Source organism: Electrophorus electricus, chromosome 2, assembly GCF_041902795.1.
Source record: "Electrophorus electricus isolate QZ-2024a chromosome 2, ASM4190279v1, whole genome shotgun sequence".
NCBI classification, from domain to species: Eukaryota; Metazoa; Chordata; class Actinopteri; order Gymnotiformes; family Gymnotidae; genus Electrophorus; species Electrophorus electricus.
The window spans coordinates 41,047,960-41,069,234 of NC_137498.1; the positions used below are offsets into that span (position 1 = coordinate 41,047,960).

The 21,275-nt window shown below is 42.5% G+C and overlaps 1 protein-coding gene across 2 annotated transcripts in view; it reads left to right on the forward strand.

Moving 5' to 3' along the window:
• The first annotated feature begins 15,833 nt into the window (after positions 1-15,833).
• dtnbp1b (dystrobrevin binding protein 1b) overlaps positions 15,834-21,275 on the forward strand; it is a 23,678-nt gene continuing 18,236 nt past the window's right edge. For both annotated transcript variants that reach the window (XM_027019722.3, XM_081703867.1), the window contains exon 1: positions 15,834-16,173. Coding sequence is in view for 1 of the 2 variants with exons in the window: in XM_081703867.1 (XP_081559993.1) it covers positions 16,131-16,173 (43 nt within the window). In the remaining variant the exon portion in view is untranslated. The remainder of the gene's footprint in view (positions 16,174-21,275) is intronic.

Genomic DNA, 21,275 nt, shown 5'->3' on the forward strand with positions numbered 1-21,275 from the left:
GTAAAGTAGGGTAGAGTCCAACATTCCAATGAACTAGAATACTGTTGAATACAGGGATCAGTGGTGATACCTAGAAGTGCAAAATACAATCAACAACAATAAACAATAAACAACACCCTACAATAAGTATTAGAGATTCAATTGGTAAACATAGGAGCAGGATCTGTGGAATTATTTAAATAATTCACAAATAGATGGGTCTTCAGTCTGTGTTTGAAGACTGCAAGGGACTCTGCTGTCCAGACAGCCAGCAGAAGTTCATTCATCTGGGAGCCAGGACAAAGAATTTCTTCCATGCTTGTCTTCCATGCTCTTCGATGCTTGTCTTCCATGAGACTTGAAGTATGGTATTTCAAGCCAAGCCATACTTGAAGTTCGAAGAACTCGAGGTATGGATCAGGTTTTGACCATTGCCATCATGTATGGAGGGGCTGGTCCATTTTTGGCTTTGTAAACAAGAATCAAGGTTTTAAATCCGATGCGTGCAGCATAATACAATGTCAGTCAAGCATGCTGAGATATGTCTAGAAACTTGCATGTTGGAGGGTGTGAAAGAAATAATTGAGTGTCATCAGCATAGCAGTGGTAGGAGAAACCATGAGAAGATATTACATCACCAAGAGAACGAGTATACAAAGAGAAGATAAGGGGGCCCAATACTGAGCCTTGTGGAACACTAGTGGAGAGTCTACACGGTTTGGATGTGGATCCTCTCCATGTCACCTGATAGGACCGTCCATCCAGATAAGACTGAAACCATCTCCATGCAGAGCCAGTCACACCAAGCCTGGAGAGAACAGAGAGAAGAATGTTGTGGTTCACTGTGTCAAAGGCTACTGAAAGGTCCAGCTTTAGCTGGTTCTGGGCGAGGAAAAATAAAAATATAAAATATATATAAAATACATCTTAGAATATACAGCTATTGTAGATTCTCTCACACACTCACACACACCATACTCACACTTACACAAATGCTTATATACACATATGTGCTGACAAACGTACATACATATAATTTAAAAAATATTATATATACATGGGGTTGGTGTAAGATACGGTTTGATTGTTTTCACTAAGAGTATTTTAACACATTTAACTGTTTCTCTATAACACATACATATCATATCCTTACTTTTTATATTTTCTTCAAAAGATGGAAGGTTTTTAATAAGTGTAAGAAGTCTTGTGTGAGGTGTGTGTATATTTGGTGCATGAGCAGAGAAAGTGCTGCTCTATCTCCGTTTCTCCTGAGCTGCTCTGACTGCATGTCCGTTCCTCTCTGGGCTTCCAGTGTTTCTGATGATGCCCCTTTTTCACTCTCCAGGTTATGAAGTCTGCACATTGTGCACATCGTGAAGGTGTCTATCTGATTATAATTAAAAATCCAAAGAAAATCTTCTGAAAATGTATTCTCTGTTCAATAATTTATACCATTATGACTTATTAACTGCAGAAATTTCATTGATCCAATTCTTAATGTATTCCTTTTTTGGGCTTTGTCTATCATTTTGAGCTGTTGCTTTGAGAGGATTTAGGGAATTGCACTGTGAAGATGATATTTTTCTTTGATGGCTCTGAGGGGGTCTGTTTGTGGGTGTTACTCAGATATACTGTGTGCTGACAGGAGACTAGATGTGCCTGAGATAATTGGGGATGGGATTTCAAAGCTTTTTTTAACATGGGAAGAGAGCAGAAATTCGCCCAGTTTTTCTCTGCATGCCAAATGTATTGTTACGATACACTTTTAAGATATCTACAAAATTCTATATGAAATTTCTCTATGGAATTTGTGTCCCATTAAAAGTTTTTTTTGATAAATTATTATCTCTCTCTCTCTCTCTCTCTCTCTCTCTCTCTCTCTCTCTCTCTCTCTCTCTCTCTCTCTCTCTCTCTCTCTCGCTCTCTCTCTCTCTCTCTCTCTCACTGAAGTAGGAAACAGGCCTGAGGAGTTGCAGTAACAGGACTGTAAGGCAGGTTAGGTTTCCTGAGCCAGGGGTGATGTTCTTTATCTGGGGAGAGTCAGCTCTCACAGAAGGGGTTAATATTGCCAATGGGTAAAGAGGTTTTAGCAGCCAACTCACTAAACAAAACGTTAAGCATAAAATAAATACAGCTTCCTTATGTTGGGTTGGGATGGAATAGGTGGAGTGGGAGAAATGTAAGGTTTATGGGGCAAGACACTTTGTTGCACCATACATCTTAATTAGATTTAAAAGAAAAATAAAGATAGCATTACTTCCAAAAGAAGGGTGAGGATGTGGTCAAGGTTAAACCAAACAAACAAACAAAAACCTAAATAAAACAATGAAGTAAATGGCACTTGTTAAACTAACATCTCTCTTCTGTCATCCAGAGTGCAAAAGTGTCTTATATGAACGACATGAAACCTGTTACTAAGGGGAAAAGTCATCCAACACACGTCTGCGCACATAATGCAAATTCTCAACAGGCATTGTTGCATTTAAATAATGAGTATGTCCAATGTAAATCATGAGTATGTCCAGTGTAAATAATGAGTATGTCCAGCTGATTTACTCAGCGACTCCTGTTTAGGGCTGGAGAACAAACCTGGTTCTCAGAGCAGGCTGTCTGGACTGAGCCTACTCATGTACTCACACAGTTTAATACTAAGATATATCTAATATAATATTATCTATATGGATAAAATATAATATAACCTTTTATATGAATTTATTTTGTATGTAATATTCTTACCTGTAGCCACTAGATGGCACTAAGCACTTGGTTCAGAATAGCATAAACAATGGCTTCACATCTGAGGGCTTCCTACAGTTTTTCTTCATTTGATTCTCATCAGAAAGCATGTCTCATAAAGCTGAAACAGCACTGTCTGCTACCAAAAACCTGCCTTGTCCTCCACACACACTCTACTCTCCTCACTCCACACACACTTCACACTCTACTCTCCTCACTCCACACACACTCCACACTCCACACACACTTCACACTCTACTCTCCTCACTTCACCATCACACTCCATACTCCACTCTCCTCATTCCACACACCCCCACACTCTACTCTCCTTACTCCACACACACCCAGCACTCTACACTCTTCGCTCCACACTCACTTCACACTCCCCTCTCCTCACTCCACACCCCACACTCCATTCTCCTCACTCCACACACACCCCACACTCTACTCTCCTCACTCCACACACACCCCACACTCTCCTCTCCTCACTCCACACACACCCCACAATCCACACTCTTCACTCCACACACATCCCACACTCCCCTTTCCTCACTCCACACATAGTCCACACTCCACTCTCCTCACTCCACCATCACACTCCACACTCCATTGTTCTCACTCCACACACACTCCACACTCCACTCTCCTCACGCTACCATCACACGCCACATTCCATTGTTCTCACTCCACACACACTCCACACTCCATACTCCACTCTCTTCACTCCACACACACTCCACACTCCACTCTCCACAATCCATCCATCATTCTCCTTGCTTTACATGCAGTCTTTTTGCATATAAATGCTGTGCAGCTTGGATCTAATGAAAACCATGTTAATATGGAATAGAAATCAAATTGAACAAGATAATCTATGATATAGCATGCAAACATCTTAAAAGTAACAAGGAAGGTGTGGTGATAGTAAACAAACATGTCTGAAGTACAATATAAGCATGAATCTTTAAGACGTTTTAAAATATCAGCAACAGTCTATTGTCAGAAACAAACACTTTTCTAATTGGTATGCTGACATAATCACACATTTAGGTTCTATATTAACAAATCTTGATGTTAAAGTAGATCAAGCAAGTGTCTACTGAAGAAAAAACTTTAGAAAGTAACAGACTGTGTCACTCCAAAACAACTATATGCGCCTATATGAGTTGGAGGCGGTGTAGCTGTCAAAGAAAAAGAAGTCCCATCAGAGCATCAGCACCCCCTGTTGGGGAATTAGGCACAATGCTGCAGACATAAATACCAGAGTGATACACTGCAGACTGCAGTGTACCACATTTGGCCCCTGGCCTATCTTGGCTCTTAGACATGTCTAGACTTCAGTGCCAACTACCACACTGGATGTGTCCTTAGCACTGTCTGATGATCATGTGAGTCTACTGGATCCTTATTGGACTGCATAGATTACATCAACATTAAGATATATCAGATCATCCTGAAACTGAACTAAGATAAGACACAGGTTCTAGTGAGAGACTGATTTGGACTACTTTCCTGTGAAGTCCAAAAACTACATCAAGAATATAGGAGCTATTTTTTTTTTTATCAGTGACCTCAGTTTCAACAACCATACTGGTGATGTCTATAAGACATTATTATGATCTCTGGAATATCACTGAAGTCTTATATTCTATCCATTGTTAACACTGGAGAACTTGTATATGTGTGTATGTTACAGTTGGGCTTTATTATTACAGAACTCCCTTATCAGACCTACGCAAGAGCTCCATTAATGACCTGCAGCTCCCGGAAAGAGGGATTATATTAGTTCGCTTCTCCGGTCTCTCCACCGGCTACATACATCTTTCAGGGTTGATTTTAACATCCTTTTATTGGTCTTTACGCAGTCCTGGCCCTGCTTTAGTGATATAATAGTTGGATATGCTCTTGCTTGTCCATTTCTAACAGGATTCTACCAGTCCACCCAGAAGCCAGACTGAAGCGGAGTAAGTTCACCATTAGTTATTATGGCCCTACCCTGCAGAATTCTCCAACTGAAAGTTTGAAATCACTGGACAGCATTAGAGTCTTTAAAAAAAAAAAATATGAAAATGGACTTATTCACTAAAGAAGTCAATTAATACATCAGTTTGTCTTTTAACACTGTAAAATGCACTTTCATATTGCCCTTTTATTAATCTTATTTTTCTATACTTTGCACCTTATTTCTTTCAATCAAAATTTTGCATTATATCTTTTACATGTAAATTAGATTTTAAAAGGTGCTGTTCTGACTAAATATATCATCATCGTCATCTTCATCTTCTTCATCTTCATCATCATGTTCACCTTTATCATCATCATCATCATCATCATCATTATCATCATCATCATCATCAGCATCAGCATCATTATTATACATCTTCCATTAGAAACTGTAAAAGGATGGATAGTTCCTTCTGTGTTCTTTCAAGCAGAACAGGATGTCAATAGTTAAAAGGGAGAAAACATTCAGAGAGGTCATGTGCTGCTGTTCTGAGCAGGCTCCATAATAGTGATAGGAAAAAAATCATATAAAATGCTTTAAAAAATGAAGTACACCTGAACTGTTAAGATACTAGAGCAATAGTCCATGCTAGCTGGGACTGACTGGTAGATGAGAAAGCTTGTTCTCAGAGCCCTAATGTAATGCTAATCCTTTAATTGAGTTACTGCTCCATCAGACATCACTTAGCCTCCTACCTCCACACACACGCACACACACACACACACACACACACACACACACACACACACACACACACACACACACACACACGCTGAAAACTATAGTAAAGTACACAGAGTTTCCGGAGAAATAGGATAGAGGTCCTTCATCAGCTGTGCAAGCAGCTCTACATCTCTTACTACCATACACTGCAGTAACGCTGTTACTTACCTGGAATCTCACCTGGAATATATATATTCATACAGTATTTCGGTATTTCTATTCCTGTCAGGTACTACTCTATTACTGTAGCTAAATGTTGGTATACTAAATGTAATTATTGTTTTTTTGTCACCATAACGACGTCCAGTCCCCACAAAATGTTCAAATCATGCCCACCCACACACATGCGTGCACAACACAAAGAACACATACACAAACCAACCCATTCACGAGAGGACAGCCTCTGTCGCATTTAGCATGCGGCGAGACTCTCTCTCTGCGCCTTTATCTCTTCACACTTTTGTCATTGTCTCTCTCTCTCTCTCTCTCTCTCTCTCTCTCTCTCTCTCTCTCTCCCTCTCTCTACCTCCCTCTCTCTCCCTCTGTTAAGTTCTTCTGCTATCTCTGCATGTTTTGCCTTCCCCTGCACTCCATTCTCACTTAGAATCACAGCTCAGGTTTTTTTTTATGGTCTCTCACTAACTCGTGTCAGAAGAACAACACACTTGTTCCACTCAGAGTCAATTAGTTGAATATATACTTCAATCTTTCACTGCACAAGTCCCCAGGGCTGAAACTTGGTCTGTTCAGCCACTGTGGCCAAGTGATTGTCATTCTTCTCCTTCCAGATGGTGAGCTCCAATGCCGCAACGGTGTTGTGTACAGTGCTGTGTGTTATAAGGCTTTTGTATGTTGTGGGTCAGCAGTCCCTACTGTGATTGAGGCTGTTAAGTGGCTTGTCCTGCTTCAGCTTGTGAAGCCATGACTTAGGTATCATTAGCACACATAGCTCCTCTGTTCTGTGAGGCCTCCCTCATCCTCTTGAATGGTAGCTGCTTTACAAATGCTCTCTCTTTAATGTCCTCTCTGTTTTAGCTATTAGCAAGGTACTCAGAGTCTTCACTACAGCTTCTTCTGTGTATATCTGGGGGGTTAAGTCACTTTTTCCTAAGTGCTTACAGATAAAGCAAAGCTTCACTGCTTTCAAACTGTGGAACTTGAATCCACTTTTAAATCCACCTTTAAATTGCCATGGGCCAACATCAAAAGCGAGTTAGACACTTCAGAGATTGAATTCCTCTACGTTTGTGTAACACCCTGGACAGCGATCCCTGCCACACCCAGAGCTCATGACAGAGCAGAGAGGCTTTTTTGAACTCTACCCCAAGATATTTCAGTCAAAACCCAACCAGCTCACAGAGGGAGTTGTAGTGGTCTGAGACAGCGAGCCTGTGGTGAGATGTGTGGAGTGTTTGTGGAGCTGTTAGAGTTAAGCTGTTTTGCATTGTTTGATAAGCCTCAAGCCTGCCACTAGCTAAAGGCAGTTCGCTGTTGGCAGAGAGTGTGGATTAAGCCAGTAGCTTTAGCCTGTGCTGCCTGTATGGATTTAGCTGGCTCAGGCTAATGAAGACTTAGGCTGTCGGACACGCTGGGGAGAACCCATTCCCCTCACATTTACAGTGCAAAAGCTGACATGTCAAAGCGCTCTATGAGTTTTGTCTTTTCAAACATCTCAGAAGGCAGAAGCACATTGAATTATAAAGATTAAAACTCAGGTTTTCCCACTAGCAGAATTGCCGCCACACTGAGGAGGTGTCTGAACCGACTTTAATTATGAATGAAATTTTTTTCCCCTTTTCTTCATATATTAAGCCCTTTTAAGACCACACACTGGGGAAGTGTGAAGACCCGACGTTTCTGGTGTCTCAGCCTCCTGAAGAAGTCCGCGGCCAACACACTTGTTTTTCCAGAGGCCAATAAAAGATGTTTATTCCCAATTGATGAGCGTTATTGGCCGGTATCTTTGCTGCCCTTCTTGGTGCTGATTAGTTTCCTGTGTCAGGCGCTGAGAGAGCGAGGGTATTACTCACAGAGGAGCTGATCATCAGATCACTCAGTCCTCCCTGAGTCAGTAGACTACGTAAAGGACAAATTGAGACTTTCTTTATGAGCTGAGGAGCATGTGGTTATGTGTGTTTAAAATCCCCCAGCAACAAAGATAACATTGACAACAATATTAATAATAGTTTTAAGTTAGTTTTCAGTTTTAATACGGTTTCATGCTTTTAACAAAGCTTAAGGTGGCTTCACAAAACATCAGGTGAAAGAAGTCACTGCAACGCACCAATCATCAATACACCGAACATACAAGAGCACAGAGAAACTGCAATGTGTAGAGGGTGGGAGGTTACAGTGAGGAGGGAGCCATGTTTTTATCTGATGTTTGGACGAAGTAATAGATAAACAGATCTGGATACAGTTGGGGTGGAAAAGTTTGTGCTCTAGAAATTACAGGTGGAGATCATCCTTAAGGATGCTTCAGTAGCACAAAAGGAAATGGCATGTAAAAATGTTTTTTTTTTAAATTACTCTTATAAATACCCTAAGATGTACGGTACATTCTCTGAAAGAAGACAGTAATTATTGTTATTTTGTGTGTTTTAAAAGTTACAATGGCTTCAAGTCTCCCTACTAGCAATTTGAAACACATAGACTAAAAAGAACAGAGAGCAATTACATGGAGTGCTGAACTACAGCAATATAATTTTGTTGCAATATATTTCCTTCTATTCTACTTATTTCAAAAAGGACATACAGTTCCTTAGTTTCACAACAGCCCCTGTAATGTCTATGTGTTTCAAGTTTAATCTTCAAAGCAAATATGTTTCAACATGGCCAAAGTGATCTGGCAAGTTGATCAATATATACCAGAGTCATATACAATGAGACTTTTTATTCTCATTTTTAGGAACTTAATGCATTTCAGAAGCTGTCAAGTTGCTTTACGTCTCTCAACGATCTCCCATACTGAAATTTTACACAGCAAAGATGAATGTGGATGCAATGTTGGCTTCTTAATGAAATAATATCTGTGTGTCTCTCCAAAAGGCTGGAGAAAGACAACAGATGGCCTGCATAAGATATGGCAACAAACTACATCCACAAACTGCTGTGTGTGTGTGTGTGTGTGTGTGTGTGTGTGTGTGTGTGTGTGTGTGTGTGTGTGTGGGGTGTGTGTGTGTGTGTGTGTGTGTGTGTGTGTTTGTTAGTTCTTGAGTACTTATTTCATGGCACTAACACCTGCTGTTGTGTGTTTAACACTGGAATAGCTCACCCCACCCCTCTAGTGCTATGGACATGTCGCTCTCTTTGACGATTCCATGGTTGATGCTCAGCAGAGCTGCTCCGATGGACATGTGCAGCTGAACCACACCCACTTACACCGAATAATAAAGTCATCCAAAGTCCAGACACCTGGAGCAGCGACAGAACAGCTGCCACACATCTTCCATCCTCTCTCTCTCTCTCTCTCTCTCTCTCTCTCTCTCTCTCTCTCTCTCTGTCCCTCTCCCTGCCTCAGGTATAGTAGTGTTGCCTCCCAAACCTTTTTGGGATTCTTGACTTGTTAGAACTGCAGCTAGTTTCTGGTCTTTATAGTGGTCGTGTTTTCCTCCAGCAACATCATGGGACCCTGAGCAAACAGAGCACTCCAGTTCTGATTGTGTGCAGCAAGTGCCAATGGAACTGTGAGAAAAAAAAAACAAAAAAACTAAGCAATGTTGCCTGGAGCATGGCATCGCCTAGCAACCAGCTCCCACCTTCATGGTGATGGATCTTTCAGACTGGCGGCCTGAGGTCTTGTAAACTCCTTTGCCCCATTGGTACAAGTCTGCTCCCAGTCCTGCAGTGGTTAATGCAAAGCGTTAGAAAAAAATAAATGTGCCATACAATGGGATTACACGTAAATGTTAGAATATGGAAGAGTATGGTTGTTTAGTATAGGCTATTCTCCTCATACTGTATATTCTGATCTCCAAAGAATGATTTAATAGTTTGCCACAAAAAATTAGATCAGTTGCCAAAACCCCCCCAAAAAACAACAAAAAAAAACCCTGCATACAAATTAATATCAACATAAAATGGTACTTACCATTTATTTTATAATAAACATACATTGCACAGCAAAAATTAATTAAACTTTATTTATAAATTTATAAATTTATTTATAAATGTAATTAGAAATTTATTAAAATTTAAAACTAAGTGCAGCTGAACACAAATAAATTTGAAATCAGTGCTAGTTGTATTAAATGCACACTGGGTTTTGCTGGATTGTACATAGAGAGAAGTGTAGCAATTGGATTAAATAAGACTTCCTTGACAGTTAATGAAGAAAGGTCACATCCACTCCATCCAAAAGCTCCCAAATTATGGATGGTATTACACAATGTTTTGCCTAATCCTCTCACGACAGGCACATTAAGTTTCTGCATAATCCATGTAAAATTTATGCAAGAGTCTCCTCACATTCATGTTAAACTCTGTGTTGTGTGGTTGCCCCTCACATGATGTGATCTAAATAATTATCTATAGAACAGGATGCTGCATATGACCTGGATGTAAGGTATGGAATGGAAAACACACTCAGAGATCTCAGGCCTGGAAATTACACTGTTATAGCCAAGATATCTCTCTCTCTCTCTCTCTCTCTCTCTCTCTCTCTCTCTCTCTCTCTCTCTCTCTCTCTCTCTCTCTCTCTCTCTCTCTCTGGAGATGAGGTTCAGATAATTGTTTGTATTAGCCTACCAGTTTTATAACCTGCTGCTATAAAGTGTTTCATTGTCAGCAGCAGCCTGTCTGATGTCAACTGACTGAAGTGCAGGTCAGGGACACAGGGACACAATAAGGGGAGGAATTCTCATTCAGCGTCCATTCAAACGGCCGCGTTAAGAGCGTCTACAGAAGGGGGGGCTTACCCCGCAGCTACTGCGGACATGCTGCAAGTGGAGTAGGGCAGTGAATGAAAATAACCAGCTCACGGGTACCATATGCATCACCTATCAGAGCGAATGCTCTGATCTCTGTGCTGAAATATTCAAAGGGAAAATGGGGCTTTGTTTTCATAGAACTGCGGGTGCTCTTTAATGTGATTTAGAGCAAGACAGCAACATGACTGATCATGGTGTCTGATCCATGCATTTGTTTGGTCACACATGTGCAGGGTTTGAGTGTAAGAGAAGCAGATTGTCAACCAAATGCACGCCTAACCCTGTCTGAAGATATACTACATATATACAATTAGAGATGGAGTTTCAGACATTCTTATGTTTGTTTATCTTGAGAGCAAATCAAGCACTAGCCCCAGTAAGAGGTTGGCTCTCTGAGGCAAGGAGACTAAGATCTTAGATTTCAAAGAGGTGTGGATACCCCTCTTCAAAACCCACCTGACCCTATTTAAAGGCCCCCTCTCTGTAACCCTGATTAATTTAACACATCTCCCCACAACTTTGCTTAACCCTCTACCCAAATCTCCTTAAAAACCCTTCCCCAAACCTATTTTAACCTCCTAACCCTGCTTAAATCCCCAACCAGACTATGAAATGGTGTTTTTTTTTTTCTCTACTGTACAACACTTTTTTTTTCATACAGCTTTATGTGTTGGTTCTGTCCAGTTTCTAAGATCGACTAAGAGTTTAGTTGGGCTGCTGGGTGCATGTAAATGTACTCATTGATCACTATATCAGTACATGCCTACTCACACCTACTCTATAGCGCAACCAAATAGGCTGCCATACATTTTATTCTCAACAGTAAGATGTAATCCATCACTCCTGACACCACTATTGTAGACTGAAGTCAGTTGTCCTGTACCTGTATACATTCTGACCACCTCTATCGATCTCTTTCAGGTGTTTTATATACATTTGAACTTTAAACACTATTGTAAACACCATTCATGCAAACACATATAAAGCATAAACTGATGTAGGTCAAATGGTCAGCTGTTTTCCAGGTCTGAAAATCCATGTCTTGCCTGTGGTACCTGACGATTCTCTTATGGCAGGAGACACTTCTAGTCTTTTCTCAATATAAGACTGAAGGAGTTTTAAGGCTAGTGGGGCGATGGAGTTGGAGCATATATAGATGGAGAGGAATAATAACAGTGTCGTACCTAAGCTTGGATATTGACTTGGCTATTGCAGAACATTCACTTTTTTGTTGTTTAACTACTACTGTGTTGCTTTGGCCTGGTGCCTTGGATTATTGTCCTGCCAAAAGGTGAATTTTCTCTTTAACTTTTTAGCAGAGAAACAGGTTGTCTTGTAATATCACGCTGTATATTGCACCACTGTTCCACACAGACCTGTTCATGATATAACAATATGATATCATGATATCACTGACTGGGACAGCTTAACCCCAGTCTCAGACTCCGAATTCTTCCAAAATGTTTGTCAGTTAGTCTGTAGCGTCCCTCATAAGTCCACCTCTTGTTCCGAAGCTGAGTTTTGACGGATGGTGTGTAGGTGGTAGGATGCTACTTCTGTTTCTTCACAGCAGTGTTTACTGAGATATTCAAACACTTCAATATTATTTTAGCCTTTTCCTAAAATAAAGAATGCCTATAACATTATCTCTAATTTCCTTAGAATGCTGTATGGTCTTGATTTTCGCAGCCTTGCTTCAGATTCACAGTCTGTTCAGTGGTATTTGAATTACAAGTCTTTTATCCAGAAAGGTGAGTTTTTAAAATGAATCACAGGTAGAGGTTTTATAAGCCCATTGTGTCCTGTTAGGGTAGTATCTTTCATGTGTGTAAACATGGAGCTTTAACAAAACAGGGGTTTAATAAAAAAATATAAATTCAGTTTTTCTTATAGAATAGTTTCCTAGATACAGTAAAACCAATAACACTTTAAATGAATTCATTTTGAGGGTCAGTGTTTAAAAATAAAATATGACAAAGCACAAAATAAAAAAGTATCATTTGCAATCCTCATGAAGCTGATAACTTTTTAAAAGATATTTTCAAGGCTGACCACAGCAGTGGCTCACTGAGGAATTTTTTCCGTATTGATATGACAAGACAGAAATACGCAGATGATCACAAGTAAAATATACTGACAACAGGACAGTCCAGAGTCATTAACGTTAGACATGCAAGGATCAACACCAGAGTAAAGCAAACAATTCTAACAGGGAGTTTCCAGAGCAAGAATAGTTCAGTAATGATCAGGCTACAAATAATAGAGGGGCAATTCCAAACAGACGTAATCCACAAAACAAGCAATGTCAGAACCAGACCACAATCAAAACAAAATCAGTGCACAGTATGAACACAAACTGCGTCAATACTTTACAAAGCAGAAGTGAACAGATCAGGTTTAAACGTGAGAACATAATGAGGAACAGGTTGACACAATCAATACTCAGAAGATGTAGATAGCCTACAAGTCACACTGGATTGTTGGAGTTTGGTTGATGGCTCTCCACATGACTGCCTGGGGTATTCTGGGTAGTGGAGTTTGAATACGCATCATCTGATCCCATCATGCTCCAGTAGCTTACCTGGTAGAACAACTAGAGCAGTGTGCTTCCAGACCCAGGGTCATGGGTTCATTTCTCAGACAGCATACATATTGCTCCGGATAAGAGTGTCTGCCACACGCTGTTAAAGCTAAGCTCTGATAAGCCTTAACATAAAATCTACCGGTAAAGCCATGTATGACTAAAGTTGCTACTGAGCCTTTTTGGATAAAGAAGTGGAGTGGATGTTCCTGCACTAGCCTTTTCTCCTAATGCTTGATTGATGTTGGTTTGCATTAGTGCTCATAACCATTATCAGACAATGCTGACTATAGTGACACTAAACAAGATGACTTAGAATGCTTTGCATAATTTTGGGTCAGTCTGAACAGGATAGGTTGGAAAAGTGTACAGTGATGATTACATCTTCTCTTTTGTGCTTTTTATACGATGCCATATTTTCTTTCACCCACGGATGACATTAATAGACAGAGTGATCAATTCGGTGATAATGTGTGCAGTTTGGTGGGTGCCACGGACTGCTCCTTCCCCATAAGTCACGTGGTACAGCCCGCCACAGGTGTATTGTTTATCTGTTTAGTAACCACGCCCCCCTGGGATTGCACACATGTGCTCAGGCTTTGTCAAGCGTTGCCGTGTCTATTTAAACTCGTGTCCGTGTGAACTTCCTTTTGGTCATTATCGCTACGTAAGTCGTTTAACGTCAACATCCGTTTTTGTAACTATTTGAGATAGCCGTAACATCTGTTTGTGTGATCACCTTTGTTAGTGTGTACTTCGTAAAAATGTAAAATCGTGTAATCATGTTCACTGTCAACATTTGTGAGTGCCTGTCGTGTAGTGTGTGTTTCATGTTAATAAATGTCCCATATGAACGAGGAGGTCTGTGCGTCCTGCCTCGCGCCCTACGGCACTCGGGCCAGCAGCGTTACAGAGGTGAGATTTATTTAGATGAGGCGTAGGGTGAAGCCAGACACTCTGACAGATGTGGATTTCAGTGACATGGGCCCTGTGATGCTGATAAACTGCCTAACAGCGTCAGCCTCTCTAGGTGAGAACCAAGGAGCACTCCTGATTCCAACAGAGCAAAGAGCAAACCAGCAGGTGACACATCGGTTGGACCAAACAAGTAATTTAGGTGCATTCATCAGCACATCCATGTTCTAATCTGGATTGTTCTTACTACAATTAACCACCAGTTCCACAGGGTTCTCCTAAACTACTACTTTTTATATTGAACAGTATAATTGGAATAAAACACTTATGTTCGTTCAGTGCTAGTTCAATATTTGTTGTGGGATCTTGGAACTTGTGTTTGGGTCGTTTAATGATTATGTGCTCCATGCAAGCAATGCTAAATTTCATCCAGGACCATATGAATGGACATCAAGGGGAAATGAAATGACTGTGAGAGCCATCACTTACATTATGAGTGACATTTTCATGTGCTGATAGAATCAGTCTGGTCTGTAAAAGCTTCCATTCTGTTTACCTATTGCAGACAAATATGCATATATGTAGGGGACATGAATTCTTTTAGCAATTCTTATTTTTTCACAACACCATAATACAGATGTCACTGAATGAGGAAGGTATGTCACCTGAAGGAGGGAGCCCCAGCGGAGGTTTGTCCGGACGTGCAGTGGAAAAAAATGTTTGAACTGGTCCACAGGTTCGCTGTGATTTCCAATTAACTTGATGAGAACCAGCACACACCACTAATCATCAAGTTTGGATTAGCAATAAGACAATGCTTTGCTGCTAAGTTAAATGACTGGATAAATTCTGTAAAAGCATCTGCCCAAAACTACAGTAGCCAAAGTAAATTTCTTCATACTGAACTAACCAATTAAGTGGAAATATGTTTTATATTAAAATTATAAAACAGAAATTATTAAAGCACAACCAGCAGGGCATAGCCAGGCATCTGTCATATGAAAATAAATAAATTTATCAGAGTCAAAGTCAGAATTAGACGTTATAGACTGACTGGCTGACTGTATGGTACGTATGCCTTTATTCTCACAGTAGCTCATAATACACAGCAGAACTAGCAATGACATTATCATGTATTCCTAAAATTTCCACTCATCCACACAATCACAAGAACACGCAATCAGTGTTCTGATTGTTATGTTATGACTATGGCATAACATCCGAAGTACATCATTACGTTTTAAAATATGCTCCTTATTCCTACTTCCAACTTTGTTGATGATGATGATGATTGAAAGATCCCCATACTACAACATGTCTTAAATGACTCATGAAGGGCTGTCACGAAGTTCTTAGTTATTATCCCAATGAGTGTGGTCCCCTGTACTGCTTGATGTGCTGTGGAGACTCAGACAGGGACACTGGAGGACATCACCACATCACCTGTCATAATCGATTATGGCCTTGGTACCTTGCTTTACTTTTCCTTTTAACAGCTAACTGTAATTTTAAATGAATATTTTACTGCTCTGGGAGAATTTTTTTTTTTTTTTACAGGCAAATCCCGTACAAAGACAAAATCCTAACTATATAAGAATTGCCTGCTATGACCTCAATGTTCACACCTGCATGTGTGTGTCAGGTGAGCATTGAGCAGAAATGCAGTTCCAGCACACACAGACCCCTGGGCTGTTGTTGATGTTAAGGCATATTGGATTGAGTAGGATTGCTGAGTAGAGATGTGTGTTTATGACACAAAACAACAGACCTTGATTTCTCTTTCTATAAGCTTCCCTTTTTCCCCTGTGTCTCTCTTCTCACTCTCTGCATCTCTCCCTTTTGCTTCTGTCTGTTTCTCTCTTTCTTTCATCACTCCCTCTCCCTCTTCCTCTCTCTCTAGGTGAGCTCCCCCTCATCCTGACTCAGTGGTACATTCCCAGCCTACTACACACAGTTTGCTCTGCGTCCCGGTCAGTCAGACAGGCAGAGAGCTGCACGCGTGCACACGCCGCCGTCTCTGACAGCAACACATGCACACAGCAGCATCACCACCCCGTGGAAACGTGCGTGTGTGTACAGGGCCATCGGGGAGTGAGTGTGTGTGTATGTGAGCGTGTTAGTGTGCCACACCGGCTCCTGAAGCCTCTTGGGATGCATGGCAGGTGCGTGACACAGTGAGCAGGCTCTCCCATCTGTCCACCCCCTCCCTGGCCCCACATCTGTCCAGCCAGCGCAAGCTTCGTCTGCCTCTGCCTACAACTGGATGTCTGCCCCGGGGTCTGCCGGCAGCAGCAAGAGGAATTCCTGTAAGTCTCCATGCTCTGGATCTGTAGATCTTCTTCCTAGTAATGTTAATGTGTGGGATGGCATGCTTGTCACTGTAGCTGTGTGTACAGGCAATGGTCCTTCAGCAGTGGTCTTCTCCCCTGCAAGACTGGATCTTTGACAGATGTGTGTGTGTGTGTGTGTGTGTGTGTGTGTGTGTGTGTGTATGTGTGTGCTTGTGTGTGAAAAAGAGAGAGAGAGAGAGAGAGAGAGAGAAAGAGAGAGAGAGAGAGAGAGAGAGAGAGAGAGAGAGAGAGAGAGAGAGAGAGAGAGAGAGAGAGAGAGAAAGAGAGAGAGATTAATGACCCAGAAATTCTTTGGAATGTTAACTGAAGAGCTGCTAACAATGTCCCATGAATCTTGAAGCTATCACACATCAGTTTCCAGGTGATAGTAGTTGTCTTAGATGTGGTGTACCTGTGCTGATTTGCTTATTTGTCATTGCATATAAAGTCTTTCTTCCTGCATGTTGTAAACAAACAGTCTACAGGGTTAGTAAATATGGAGCATGTGGGGTTCACTGGGCTACTGGGGGGAGGAACACAGCGGACTGATATAATGCTCGCTCGCTCTCTCTCTCTCCCAGAAACACACACACACACACACACACACACACACACACACACACACACACACACACACACACACACACACACACACACACAAACACACTCATTCTTCATCCACATATAAAACTGCATTAGTTCAGGCACTGATCAGATCTGGTACAAACTTCTCCCTTTATATTTTTGCATCTACATCCCCCCTATCTCTCTGTCTCTCCCTCTCTCAACGTCTGGAAGCATTTAATATTTATTGCTTTCACCTCTGTCATATTTTCTCTCCCTGTACCCTTTTGCCCCAGAACTCTGGCACCTGTTCAGTTGAACACCCACCCAGTATTATGCTGTATTTCTGCCACTTATATCAGCACCTTAGAGCCTTCATGATACCCAAAAACACTGAAACCCCTCATCCTCCATGGCAGTACTAGACCCCCACCTCACCTGACACGCCCTCTGTGCACCCACTACACTACTTAGTTTAGTTGACACCCTGACAGTGCTCTGAGATGCCGCTTTTTGTGGAGTTGTGCTCTGTAGAGCACAGGTGAGTGGTGGATGCTGAGTGAACTACCCCACTCCTGTCTGGAGGGCCCCATTCGCAATGCCCATGCCTGCTTTGATGTCCTGCTCCTCCGGTGCTGTGCTTCTCAAGCACCTGATGTGCTGGCTTTACTTGTGTTTGTGTTATAGTGGAGTTATGGTAAAATCAGTCTGCTGCTGGAGGTTGGATAGGCCCATGTGTTTGCACTTCGTCTCTGAAAAGCTACGAGTGTGTCCTCCAGATCTCCCCATCTTGTGTCATATGTTACAATGTGTTCTTCACACTTATCATTTCATAATGCTAACAATGGAAGGCATTTATTTTGCTTGGAAGGCTGTAATTTGTGCATTGGTGCAAGGGATTGTGTGTTTGTTTGTGTAACTGAGCATCTGTAGAAAGCAGTGAGAAAAAATGTTTATTAAAACATTACAAGGCAAAGATTTTTAAGGACAAAGCTGGGATATTTATCCATGTCTTTGTATTTTTTTGAATGTGATATGTTATTATAAACCCTGAATCTTGGCAACTTCAACTATTTAGTACATGTGTGGATTTATATTCATATAGCCACATTCTCTCCTTCATCGGTGTCTTAAAATTGGCAGTGATCTTGTGGTGATCATGTTCATCTGAACTTTGTATTTGTACTTGTTGTTAAGTTTCTAGATAAATTCTTGAAAGCAGCTGCTTCCAGACATTATACTGAAGGTCATCCTTCCATGTCTCTTAGGTTTTTATACAGTATACTACAATTGCTCTTTGCTAACAATACTCGACCAGTGAAGTAAAGGTTTACAACAGGAAAATAAGTTGAACCAGAATTATTGGCTAGTACTGCAGAAATCATTAGCTGAGATTGTGTCCATCATTTTATAATTTGGAAAGAGAGAGTCTGGAAAGAGAGATGGCATAATCATAGGACTTTCTCTGAATGAAAGGCATTCAGTCTGCCAATCACTGACTCAGTCAGCCAGTCACTTAGATACCCATTCACCCAGTCACCCAGCCTCCCAGTCACCCATTCACCCAGTCACCCAGCCTCCCATTCACCCAGCCTCCCAGTCACCCAGTCACCCAGTCACCCATTCACCCATCCTCACAATCACCCAGTCACCCATTCACCCAGTCACCCAGCCTCCCATTCACCCAGTCACCCAGTCACCCAGTCACCCAGCCTCCCAGTCACCCAGTCACCCAGCCTCCCAGTTACCCAGTCACCCATTCACCCAGCCTCCCAGTCACCCAGTCACCCATTCACCCATCCTCACAATCACCCAGTCACCCAGCCTTCCAATCACCCAGCCTCCCAATCACCCATTCACCCATTCACCCAGTCATCCAGCCTCCCAATCACCCATTCACCCAGCCTCCCAGCCTCCCAATCACCCATTCACCCAGCCTCACAATCACCCAGTCACCCAGCCTCCCAATCACCCATTCACCCAGTCACCCAGCCTCCCAATCACCCATTCACCCATTCACCCATACACCCATTCACCCAGTCACCCAGCCTCCCAATCACCCATTCACCCAGTCACCCAGCCTCCCAATCACCCAGTGACCCAGTCTCACAATCACCCAAACACCCAGTCACCCAGTCAACCAGTTTCCAATTCACCCAATCACACATTCACCCAGCCTACCAATCATCCATTCACCCAGTCACCCATCCTCCAATTCACCCAGTCACACAGTCTCCCAAACAACCATTCACCCTGTCACCCATTCACCCAGCCTCCCAATCACTCAGTCACCCAGCCTCCTAATCACCCATTCACCCAGTCACCCAGCCTCCCAATCACCCATTCACCCAGTCACCCAGCCTCCCAATCACCCAGTCACCCAGCCTCCCAACCACCCAGTCTCCCAGCCTCCCAATCACCCATTCACCAATTCACCAATTCACCCATTCACCCAGCCTCCCAATCACCCAGTCACCCAGCCTCCCAATCACCCAGTCACCTAGCCTCCCAATCACCCATTTCCCCATTCACCCATTCACCCAGTCACCCATTCATCCAGCCTCCTAATCATCCATTCACCCATTCACCCAGCCTCCCAATCACCCAGTCACCCAGCCTTCCAATTACCCAGCCTCCCAATCACTCATTCACCCATTCACCCAGTCACCCAGCCTCCCATTCACCCAGCCTCCCAGCCTCCCAATCACCCATTCACCCAGCCATACAATCACCCAGTCACCGAGCCTCCCAATCACCCAATCACCCAGTCACCCAGCCTCTCAATCACCCATTCACCCATTCACCCAGCCTCACAATCACCCAGTCACCCAGCCTTCCATTCACCCATACACCCATTCACCCAGTCACCCAGCCTCCCAATCACCCAGTGACCCAGTCTCACAATCACCCAAACACCCAGTCACCCAGTCAACCAGTCTCCAATTCACCCAATCACACATTCACCCAGCCTACCAATCATCCATTCACCCAGTCACCCATCCTCCCATTCATCCAGTCACACAGTCTCCCAAACAACCATTCACCCTGTCACCCATTCACCCAGCCTCCAAATCACCCATTCACCCATTCACCCAGCCTCCCAACCACCCAGTCTCCGAGCCTCCCAATCATCCATTCACCCATTCACCCATTCATCCAGCCTCCCAATCACCCAGTCACCCAGCCTTCCAATCACCCAGTCACCCAGCCTCCCAATCACCCATTCACCCATATACCCATTCACCCATTCCCCCATTCACCCAGTCACCCAGTCACTCAAACATCCATTCACCCAGTCACCCATTTATCCAGCCTCCTAATCATCCATTCACCCACTCACCTGGTCTCCCAATCACCCCAGTCACCCACCATATATATATATATATATATATATATATATATATATATACAGTACTGTGCAAATGTTTTAGGCAGGTGTGAAAAATGCTGTAAACTAAGAATACTTTCAACGATACAAATAATAATTGCTTATTTTTATTGGTTTACAAAATGCAAAGTGAGCGAACAAAAGAAAAATCTAAATCAAATCAATATTTGGTGCTACTAGCCTTTGCCTTCAAACCAGCATCAATTCTTATAGGCACACTTGCACAAAGTCAGGGAATTTGTACGGTTATAGTCAGGTGTATGATCAACCAATTATACCAAACAGGTGCTAATGATCACAGTGAATAACTGAAACATAAACAGCTGTGTAGGAGGCTTAAAACTGGATGAGGAACAGCCAAACTCTGCTACCAAGGTGAGGTTGCAGAAGTTTCCTGTCACAGGTCATACACCATGGTAAGACTGAGCACAGCAACAAGACAAGGTAGTTATACTGCATCAGCAAGGGCTCTCCCAGACAAAGATTTCAAAGCAGACTGGGGTTTCAAGATGTGCTGTTCAAGCTCTTTTGAAGAAGCACAAAGAAACGGGCAACGTTGAGGATGGTAGACACAGTGGTCAGCCAAGGAAACTTAATGCAGCAGATGATATCATATGACATCAAGCTTATTTCCCTTCGAAATTGGAAGATGTCCAGCAGTGCCATCAGCTCGGAGCTGGCAGAAACCAGTGGGACCCAGGTACACCCATCTACTGTCCGGAGAAGTCTGGCCAGACTCCGACATGGAAACAAGGTCAAACGGCTTAACTGTGCACGAAAACATAGGACATGGGGTGCAGAAAAATGGCAACAGGTGCTCTGGACTGATGAGTCAAAATTTGAAATATTTGGCTGTAGCAGAAGGCAGTTTGTTCACCGAAGGGCTGGAGCGTGGTACAATAATGAGTGTCTGCAGGCAACAGTGGAGCATGGTGGAGGTTCTTTGCAAGGCTGCATTTCTGCAAATGGCATTGGAGATTTGGTCAGGATTAATGGTGTCCTCATTGCTGAGAAATACATGCAGATACTTATCCATCATGCAGTACCATCATAGAGGTGTATCACTGGCCCCAAATTTATTCTGCAGCAGGACAACGACCCCAAACATACAGCCAATGTCATTAAG